The sequence below is a fragment of the Poromitra crassiceps genome (genome assembly GCF_964638095.1).
Source record: "Poromitra crassiceps genome assembly, chromosome: 4".
NCBI lineage: Eukaryota > Metazoa > Chordata > Actinopteri > Beryciformes > Melamphaidae > Poromitra > Poromitra crassiceps.
Genome location: NC_139626.1, coordinates 2,857,261 through 2,868,897, shown reverse-complemented (window position 1 = coordinate 2,868,897; position 11,637 = coordinate 2,857,261). Strand labels below are relative to the sequence as shown.

Sequence of the window (11,637 nt, the reverse complement as noted above, 5' to 3'; positions counted from 1 at the left end):
TCCTCACTGCTTCATAAAAGCCAAAGTGATGAGGACATTGACGCCGAGCCTCTAGCCAGCAGCTCAACTGAACAAATGAAAACAGAAGCTGATGGAGAGGTCTGTGGAGTATCAGAAGAACCAGCCAGGAACTTAGATCCACCTAGTCATTTACAAGCAACTAGTGCTGGCAAGACTGCAGACTCTTCTGACCCTGAGACTGAAGACGGTGATGATTGGAACGAGTCTAGGCAACCTCAGTCTGGTTTAGAGTCACTTGAAAACACTGAAGTCCGTATAAGTCGTAAGAGATCTTATACTGGGAAGGAAGTCTTTAGTGGCTCAGCGTGTGGTAAAAGATTTGACACCAAGGGAGGTCTGCAGACACACATGAGAGTCCACACGGGTGAGAAACTATTTAGTTGCTCAGACTGTGAAAAAAGTTTTGGTAAAAAAATAGAGTTGAAGAGACACATGAGAGTCCACACAGGCGACAAACCATTTAGTTGCTCGGACTGTGGTCAAAGTTTTAGTCAGAAAGAACACTTGAAGACACACATGAGAGTCCACACAGGCGACAAACCATTTAGTTGCTCGGACTGTGGTCAAAGTTTTAGTCTGAAACAAACCTTAAAGACACACATGAGAGTCCACACACGTGACAAACCATTTAGTTGCTCGGACTGTGGTCAAAGTTTTAGTCAGAAAGTACACTTGAAGACACACATGAGAGTCCACACAGGCGACAAACCATTTAGTTGCTCGGACTGTGGTCAAAGTTTTAGTCTGAAACAAACCTTAAAGACACACATGAGAGTCCACACAGGCGACAAACCATTTAGTTGTGCAGACTGTGGTCAAAGTTTTAGTCTGAAACAAACCTTAAAGACACACATGAGAGTCCACACAGGCGACAAACCATTTCGTTGTGCAGACTGTGGTCAAACCTTTAGTCAGAAACCAAACTTGAAGACACACATGAGAGTCCACACAGGCGACAAACCATTTAGTTGCTCAGACTGTGGTAAAACCTTTAGTCTGAAAGTAAACTTGAAGACACACATGAGAGTCCACACAGGCGACAAACCATTTAGTTGCTCGGACTGTGGTAAAACCTTAAGTCTGAAACAACACTTGAAGACACACATGAGAGTCCACACAGGCGACAAACCATTTAGTTGCTCGGACTGTGGTCAAAGTTTTAGTCGGAAAGCAAACTTGAAGACACACATGAGAGTCCACACAGGCGACAAACCATTTAGTTGCAGTGTTTGTGGGAGAAGTTTTCGCCTGCATCATCATCTCAAAAGGCATAAGTGTTGTGGTGAGAAGAGCAGCAGCAGCAGGTGAAGCTGCAGAGCTGAACTGTTCAGTAGTAACAGAGCAATAAACTCACATCCCCATGTCACTTTCATTTCAATCAGTTTCAGGTCACTTAGGGTGCGTTCGTAAATCCAATCTGACGCTCTTCACTAAAATGAGACTGCGGCTGTTCAAAGACGCAGAGCGAACGGGTCATTAGTTTTAGAAACATTGGCTACTGGCTAGCAGTTATCTAACTGCTACACATACAAACGGCTCACTCTTATCTGCTCTCAACTCCTCTGCCCCCTTCTCTTCTCTTCCAGCGCTCTGCTGCTCCGTCTGCTCAGACGGAATGCTGAGAGTGCTGCTCTGCCACTACGAGAGTGTAGTGCTCTGAATAACTGAACGCTGTATTCCAACAGCGCTCCCAATTTACCAACAGTCCAGTTTGTGCCAGAGTGCGCTCGGAGTGACATTTACGAACGCACCCATTAAGCTGGGCAATAATTTTATGTTATCATTTATTGTCTTTCAGTAGAATCATAGACTTCATGTTTAGAAGAGGCTCAAGTGTGTTCACCACAGTCAGGCTTTTCTTAAGCCCTGCGCCTGTTAACTGTGGGCGAGAGACCTCCACAAGATAGCTGTAGACTAGACTTGGGGAAGTAGTTTTCAGCATACCTTCCCGAAGTTCCCCCATGTGAACAGGTTTTCTCTCACCACACAAAATGCTTGACTGTTCGTTTAATAAAGCTTTTGCCAACACTAGTTTTCTGTGAGTAAGCTGATTGTAAGGTGATATGCAAAAGCTGTGAAATGTCTTGCTGGTGTTTAACAGGCGGGGGCTGAAAGCGAAGGAACCAGAGTTGCATGTGAGACAGATACTGAGAACATCACTCACGATACGATTCAATCACAATTGCTTGATTTTGCTGCAAAAAGAAAATATATTGGACTAAACACTAATCCACCCTCATATTCAGCAGAACACATCACACTCAATTGGATTTACCAGCAGCTGAACACTGAACAATACGATTAAATCACAATTGCAGTAAAACAGGCGATTTCCAAACGTGTGTTTTTGTGCCTCCTCATCGTGCACATGAAAGTGGTTGGCAGTGAGGGTTCATTTAACCCATTAATACCTGATGCAGCATTTGTGTGTGTATCCCTATAAGACCGCGTCACGCGGTTCGCCGTCTTAAAGGGATACACACGCAAATGCTGCATCAGGTATCAATGGGATAAAGATGGAGTTGTGAGTCCTCATCGATGTATTGTGGCAAGCTGCAAATCCCATCATATTGGTGGTGAAACATGATGAAGACGGTGACAACAAAGAAGGCATCAAAGCCAGCCAGTAGTGAATGTATGAAAGTATCACTGAGTGTTGCAGAAAATGTATTCTGATGGCTCTGACTTTTCTGATATCAAATTACTTTTAAGTCTTGTTTGTTCAGACAGAAACCTTTGAAAATGAGAGTGAAATCCGCGAAGAGTCACTCAGGGTGAAATGGAGCGGAAAGGAATGGTTATGGTTGATTTGCGTCATGTTTTTGTGTGAATGTGTGTTTTTCTCTCTTCTAAATAGTTTGTTTTTGACTTGCACCTGAGTTTTTCCTCGTTGGATTGAGTGTGCTCGCTACTCGTGAGTCTGTCAGATTAGTCTCTTGCCTCAAGTAAGACAACATTTTAAGACTCAATCTAAATAATGCATTTTGCAGTGTGTGTGCGTGTGTGTGGCCGGCCCTCAGTAAGGGCTACTGTTATTGACACTCGACACCATCTAGCACCAGCTAGTACACGAAGGTCCCTCATAAGTTTACAACAACAGAGACAACGACATTGGACTGGTTTAAAATGACAGGGAAAGCTTGCTTGCCTCCCTGCTGCAGATCATAATGTCCCATAGTGAGATATCTCACGCCTATAATCAGAGACCTGGGTTTCCTTTGTATATGTATATATATATATACAGTATATATATATATATATACATTAGTAGTTACTACTTACTAGTAGTTGCATTAGTAGTTACTGGGAAAGTAAGTTACAGCACCACACTGTATCAGAGTCACAATATTCTTGTCCGTATCTTTCACCACAGTGAAATTCTCACATCATGCCCATGCAGGGGAAATGCTTCTGCAATTGTGGGTGTCAGCTTGTCGCAGCCAAAAATGAGCATTTCTGCTGCAGCAAGCATAAAACCATATAGCAAAACATCAAAACAAACAATATACCACAGAAACACAGTTTACATAGACAAGTATCCAACATACTTTAACCCCCCAAGACATCAGCATTCCATGCAAATCAGCCATGAGCAGTTTGAGCTTCAGTTTGTGTGTTCTTTTTTTCTTGGCAAACGTTTATACAAAATTATTTTTTCATCTTCCTTTTTTCCAAACTTGTTAGAATCAGAATCAGAAAGACATCGACAGTAATAAACCCCCCCACACACACACACACGCGTGTGTTCCCCCTCTATAATTCCCAATTGGAGTGACCCTGGGCGTCACCTCTTCTGAGGTTTCAACCTATTCATCTTGGTTTCATCCCCATGGGGCTTGTGATGAAAACAAACAGAGAAAGCAGGTGCTCGGCTCATCGGGCTGTCTACTGCCAGCAGCAACACGCAGTGCAAACACACATTTGCTTCTAACAGCCTATGTGAAGCCTGCGTGGGTTTGCCAGCCGCCTGCCTTGGTGGCGAAGATCCTGAAAGCTGCTAAACTTGGAAGAGAGAGAATATTGTCCAGTGTTGCTGCCTACAAGGACGCACAGTAGGATATAAGATGAAGTGCTCGCCGTTGCCTCCAGTGCACACATTGCTTTTTGCAGCTCTCACCTTGACACTGCTGCTTGGAGCACCAGGCTGGACTGCACCAGGATTTTGCCATGATGGCTACAAATGCCCACAGTTCACTGTGGTTCAGATCAACCAGGTAAGCTCACTCATTACGAGCCACGACAGCGGGGCTGGTATTGTTCTCACCTTGTGAGTCTCTCTGTGACACGTGTGTCATCATGGAAAAATGTGGACCTGGAGTTATGAATAACATAAAATGGTTTAGAGTATTTATTAATTTGACCTTGTACTGTATGTTCGGAAATACACACACACACACACACACACACACACATTAAATAAGTAGGTGTCCTATACGAGGGATCAGCCGAGCAGCATTTTGGTAAACAAACCGCGTCACTGGGTGTCAACGGCAATGGAACCCTATGGAGCCCAAGTGGCGCGAGGCTTGAGTGTCTGACTCTAGCCAGTTAACTCTGTTTACATTTTAATAACTGCGACAGTTCACACAACTTTAACACGACATGCATGTATTATACATCATCAAACTCTTGAGCTACCTCTGCTCTCACTCAGAATGTCAAAATATAAGCGATGTCATGTATAGTTTTTGAGATATTAATGTTTGGCACAACTCATACTATTAACTGCCGAGGGGGGTTCTGCATTTCTGGGTGGCAAGTGACGTCACGCTGATTCGTCCTATTAAGTTTACAGTTTAGCTGCAATATTTGAATTGAGCTTTACTAGGATTGCTGTAGATATTTTTCGTAATGGTGCAATTTGACATATTTCTTATGATTTGTATTTCTGCTCTGGTAGGACACTGAAGAGCGTGCGTACACGCGCCAGCCGATGGATAACAACCAAGGTCCCGAGTGCTGAAACAGAAGATGTGAAAGCAGGAAACTACAAGCTGTATAATTACTTCCAAGGACACAATGAAGAAGGTGAGCGATGCTATACAATTAGCACAGCAGAACTATAGGAATATTATAACAATGTTATGGGAATAGCATAGTCATACCACAAGAGATGAAACACTTCACAGAGTGTCAAAAGTAAAATTCCTCAGTTAATCTGATTACTCACTATGGCTATTAAAATTAATTTTGAATCTTGAAAGGGTTGTGTAATGATCTTCCGCCTCTTCTTCAAAAATAAATAAATACAATTCAACTTAATGCTACTTATTCTTATTAAAAGGCTTAGCTGACAAGTGACAAAATGCACTTATTGTAAGTCACTTTGCACAAAAGTGCCACACACTGTAATGACTTTATTTCTTGTCTCTCCAAGGAGCTGATGTCCCCATGAGTACCTGGCCTGTCTTGGTCTCCATGACAGTGGGGGAAGACGGCTCCGAGAGTAACGTGTCTGTATCTTGGTTTGTGTTCGCTGACACGGTGCTGCCCAAACCCACTGACCCCTCAGTCACAGAGGAGTTCAGACCTGCTGCCACCATCTATGTCAGGTCAGTTGTGGTCCTTTGAAGCTCATTCTGAGGAGCATGGCACTAAAACTCTGATGTTCTCAAGTTACAGCAAACTCTTATGTCCATCAAATGGAAAAGTAGAAGCCGGGTTTTTCAGATTCTGTTTTTGAACATCTAAATCTACCTCTATAGGACCTTCACGGGTTTTGTAAGCCATGCTCTTGGCCAGGAGAACATGAAGCAGCTCCGTGAGGCCTTGGTTCAGGCTGGGAAACCCTTTGAGGACCACAGATACACTGGTGCTGTGTACGACAGTCCCTGGGACATCATCCACACTCACCACAATGAGATCTGGATCTCTGCTGCCTGAATGAAAGGATGTTATGACCTGTCTGTCTCACCAGTCATAATGCAGAGGTTCTCAAATGTTTTTCAGCCAAGGAGCCCTTACAAGATAGAAAATATACCGGCGACCCGCTCGTTCTGATTTGTGATTTTGAGCTAAGCTTAATTGTTTCCACGGCAACGTGCTTGACTTTTAAATTGATAGGTTTGTTAGATTAGAATGTAATCCATGAACCATTTTAGATTTAAAGCATAAAATATTTTCATTGAACTATGAAGCTTTTGCAAAAAAAAGAAAAAAGGGGTTAAAGGCATTTAATAGACATGACTATGAATTTGACATTTGAGTCTAAATATATTATAAGAGATGGTTTATTGTTTCTTGTCCAGTTAGAGTTGTCTTACTCTCATATTTTCGCATAGCCTGGTAAACCAGCCAGTCACGTGAACTCACATGGTTCTGGTAGAACGAAATGAAGTGTGAGTTCACGTGACTGGCTGGTTTACCAGGCTAATTTTCGCATGTGCTGGAGCAGAAATACTCCCAATGTGGATTGCCAAAATTTATTTTCTGATACACCTGACGATAAAAGCACCAACAATTTATGAAATGTCAGGACGCTTGAGGTTGCATGTTACACTGACTGGCATATACGAATGTATACAAATATACATATATATATATATATATATATATATATATATATATATATATATATATATATATATATATATATATATATATATACAGTATATATATATATATTAGATATATATATATATATATACATATACACATACAAATAAATGTAGATTCAAATTAAACCCATCCGCGAATACAGCACAAGTATAATGAAATATAAGAATCTAACTGACTTTGTTACTTTGGTACTTGGCTGTCAGGTATTCTGACATCTCATGTTTTATTCAGTATTGCTTAACATTAGAAAATTAACTGACTGGCAGATAAACAATCTCATGACTTTAGATATAACATCGGCACAATTCAGATATACTTCTAAAAATATATAGTTCTTAAATCCAAATGTACTCTTATAAATCTAATCTTATTAGGGCATGTACTGTACTGTATCTTCACCTCACAGAAAAAAAGAAAGTGGTCATATGAAGTTCTTACTAGATAAGCATTGCATTGAGAGCAGTGGCACATCATACAGTTTTGCAGATTGTGTTGTTTAGTATACATGTAGGTCAGCCCATAAACATCATTTGTGGGATATTTCAATGATGTAGCAGATGTTCTGCTTCCTTTTCAGTCAAGGCCTCCACAGATCTTCAGTAGCAGTTTCTTATAGTCCCCTGACGTGTCTCCCTGGGCCTGCCAATAAAACACAAGCATCAGCAACAGATTGTCTCTCCCTCCCACTCATCGATCCATCCGTGGTGCTCTGGTTATTCAGGTGGTGTATGGGATGGAGACACTTACAGAGATGTCCGTGTGAAGCGACTTGCCGTAGTTTTTCACATATTCCTGGCGGACATCCAACAGGTCAACCTCAGAGCGGGTGACCATGATCCGGATCAGGGCGCTGTCCTTGGGTCCCTGAGACACACACACACACACACACACACACACACACACACACACACACACACACACACACACACACACACACACACACACACACACACACACACACACACACACACACACACACAGTAAGGGTGACACAAAGAGTACATAATGTATGGAAATGGAATATTATCGATCTAAACAAGATGGGTGTGTCTCACCTTCATGGCCTTGTAGAGCCTCTCAGCAAAGAAGGCAGGGACATTCCGAATACACTTAACTGAAACAGAGAAAACGTAAGGTTATTTATATAAGCCCGGTTTTATGAATAATATGAGTGAGTTGATTCACTTTATGGGAAACGGTTCAGATATATTTAGAAACAGGAGAGATCGCTTAACATTTCACTCGGACCAAAACGTTAAAAGAAAAAGGTTTAAAGAAAATATTTTTTCAATGTTTTTTTTAAGTTTTGGTCAGAGTGAAATGTTCTATGGTCTCTCCCCATTCTAAATATAGCTGAAACGTTAAGTTTGACCTAGTAACACTATTTTTACAAGCATTTTACTAAATCTATGGGAAAATAAATTGAGGAAGAAAATTTCTGGTACAGCGCTGAAGCAGGAAGTGACGTTCACTTTGCCTCTCAATTAGGAACATCAAGCCACCTAAATCAATATTGTGTGGTATAAAATTCCATAATGATTCCGGGAGGCTGTTACAGTATAGTGTCATCATCCTAGTTAATGGGTTATTGTTATCAGACAGACGTAGACGAGCCTCTGCACTTGTCATGTAGTAAATATCTGCACCTAGCTCTTACCAATCAGTGTTGGGCAAGTTACTTTCAAAATGTAATATACTATATACAGTATTACTAGTTCCCTTCATTTGAAAGTAATAAGTTACTTTACAATATTACTGTCTGTGTAGAGTAACTCATTACTTATTACACTACTTTTGCATTACTTTCACCAAAGTAACTGCAGTAGCAGAATGAAATCGCCGCCCCAGAACCATCCCGAAAAAGAAGTTAAACCGCCTTGAGGTCTGTGTAAACGGTCCAAAATTCTAAATGTTATCCTTTTCCTTTGTTATTGTCATCTATGGTTATTTGCATAAAAACACACAATTTGATTAGGAAATAATTGTATCTTTATTTATGTGGTTTGATAAAAAAAAATAAAAAAATTAACTTGTCTTGTCAGAATTACTGGTATAATAATATTACTGAAATCATATTGGTAATAAGTTTTATTACTCAGTTACTGCTTAAAAGTAATATATTACATGTAATATGTTACTTTTGTCATGAGTTACCCGCAACACTGTTACCAATACATGGGTGTCGCCCTTTGAAGACCAGACCTGTATGTGTATACTAGGTGTGGTCTCCTGGGTATGTAAGTATGTGTGTGCAGATTCTTACCCACTGCTAACATGCCACTCTCCAGGTCCCCGGACATCTCGCTGCTGATAATCTTCTCAATATCCTTGCCATACATCTGCTGGTACTCAAGAAACACTACACGGCACGCACAAGTTGTCAGTTACAAACACCTACAGCCAAAATAGTATTTGCACTGGTATTTGTGGTCAGATTCTCAGTTATTTTCTCAGATGTTTATGAATGAATGCTGAACCGATTATCATGTTGCTTATGATCATGTGTTTGTGTACCTGCTCTGAGATGGGGCTTGCTCCTGGCACACAGAATAGCATTGAACTTGGACTCATCAGTCCCCACCTTGTTCTCTCCAGCATTATAGAGGGACTACAAAGAGAACATCGATATGTACACACAACTAAATATCTCTACAGTCAAAAGGTAATCAGGTAATATGCAATGTAAGAATTGGGGATACATTGTCATGCTGTCATTATGAATGAGAATGGAGCAGACTTTACCTGAGCATCTTGCTTGACTGAAGAGACGTCCACATTTTCTTCTTCGTCACGATCACCCTAAAAGTACAAAGAGAAATATTTCTATCTGTATGCAATTGGTAATAGACGTTAGGTATACGGGAACTAAGGGTTGTATCTTGACCTGGGCAAGTGTCATCATGAGCGTCTGGAAGTGGCCGGAGGTGTCCCCACGGATTTCATCCGCCAGAGACTTCTTGTACTCTGTAATGACACAATAGTGATGAAAAAAAGTTTTTGAAGAAAAAAAAAACACGTTAATCTTTCAGCACAGGGGTATGATACACTGTGATAAAGGAGAGCAGTAGTTCTAGCCTGGGGGCGTCTCACCTGTTTGGTAAACCTGGTTAATCTGCTTGATTTCCGCGTTGGAGCGAGAAGCCAGGATCTCTATTAGGCAGGCATCGTCGGTTCCTGCTCCCTGTTAGGACAAAACAGATTAGTTCAAGCCCTCCCCACTGGCCTACTTCAGATTTATAGTCAAAACATTCCTATTTTGAGGTGAATGTTCATGCAAATATACAACAGATCATGTAAATACAAACAAGAAAAGAAAAGGAGAAGCTTTGAAATACCGGTACAGCAAATGACAAAATGCTTCATCTGCCTCATAACATTTCTCAGCAAATGATCTTTTAATGTCCCAAAAATATGTAATAATGTGGATTATAAGCAATTTCACATTGAAAAGAAAGATATACAGAAAATTGTTGCCAGGTTTTCTTGGTGAGCGTTAACCTTTGTGGCGGTTTTGAGCTCGTAGGCATCAAGCTCAGTTGGGGTCTTCATCAAGGCCATGACCACCTTCCTGAAGTTCCCAGACAGTTCTGAATACAGGTCCTTAATCAGATCCTGGAAGAAGAAACAACACATGCTTGGAATACTTCAAAACTTTCGGTTATTTGCATATATCCCTGGTTCTCTGAAAACATACTGAAACAAACACAGCGAGGTATCTCAGCCTATAGAAGAGCGCCCTCTAGCGATCAAACCACAGAAGCTCCAATGACACCCCGTCTGTCAAAGACAGACCAATCACAGCAGAGACAGGAGAGCCCACCTTTATAAACTGCAGCCCATAGGAATGGCATTCTCAAGCATGTGTCTTCCTCGCTCAAGGCAAAGAGGAGAGTGTGCTGAGATACCTCACTATGTTATCAGAGAACCGGGGATATGTCTTATTAAAGTTCTCTTACTGATCTCAACCTATAATGGATTCATACAACTCCCCAATTGCACCAACCAAGCTCTCTGAAGTAGAGGTCGACCAATTAATCCATTTGTCCGATTAATCGGCGGCGATAGGACGTTTTACAAACTATCGTTATCGGCTGAACTTGGCTCCGATAGTGGCCGATAGCTGCGTAGCCTCCACCGGTCACGCAGACATCACTGTTTCCAGTGAAAATCCACTGTTCCATACAGTTTCCAATAAACAGATTGTTAAAGGGGCCATATTATGCATTTCTTAATTTTGTATCATATATATGTTGTTACAATCTTGGATGGTCATATTAAACATGGGCTAAGCTTCAAATAAATAATGTGAAAGTGTTTTAATGTTACCCCCATGAACCACCCCTCGCGCCTATGAACTCTCGTAGACGAGATGACATGGATTTATGGCGATTTTGTGCGAGAACCATAATTTTTGTGACGTCAGTAAGGACTTGTTACCCTGGCAACAAAGCGTTGCCGCCGGCCGGCGCGCAGCGCGCGCACGCTAGCTCCCACCCTTCCCCTCTCTTCCCTGTTCTGTGTTTTAAACCCGCGGCGGCGTCACCACTCACCAGGCTCTCTCTAGCCTGGCTGTCTGGGACTAACACAACAGTAGTGTAGTCTCATGGAATAACGGATTCCAGACCGCAAAAACAAGGAGACGACATGGAAGTGAGCCAGGATGTAGGACTGAAGTGGTAAGTTCTGAAAATATGTGTCTCATTCCAGCATCGGTCCAATGTGCTGCTAGGAAGCGCTAACGTTACTTACCGGCTGGGTAACGTTAGCACTTGCTATTTAGCCTAGCAGCACAGCTGCCTTATAGACATGAACAACCGATGAATGACGAAAGGCACATATTTTCAGAACTTGTAACGTTAGTCCAACTTGCTGACTTCTCCAAGTCCTCATTTTGGTTTGGTCCGTGTAGCCTTTGCTAGGAGAGGCACACTATAGTCACAAGCATTTGGGAAGTTAGCTAACTAGCTACATTAGCTAGTGTGAAGCTCCCGGTGTAACGTTATGGCAGGCCGTGGTAATAGAATCCCTGCTTGGCCAGCCACTGAAGGAAATGTCCGG

At 41.7% G+C, this 11,637-nt stretch overlaps 1 protein-coding gene across 1 annotated transcript; it reads left to right on the top strand.

Annotated features, from left to right (window-relative positions):
- Nucleotides 1-4,191: 4,191 nt before the first annotated feature.
- Nucleotides 4,192-5,904, top strand: LOC310774982 (heme-binding protein 2-like; the record flags this gene model as incomplete). Its single annotated transcript, XM_083635066.1, has 4 exons — nucleotides 4,192-4,235; nucleotides 4,922-5,049; nucleotides 5,399-5,573; nucleotides 5,727-5,904. The coding sequence occupies 4 exons, from the start codon at nucleotides 4,192-4,194 to the stop codon at nucleotides 5,902-5,904; spliced, it is 525 nt and encodes a 174-aa protein (XP_083491192.1).
- Nucleotides 5,905-11,637: the final 5,733 nt, after the last annotated feature.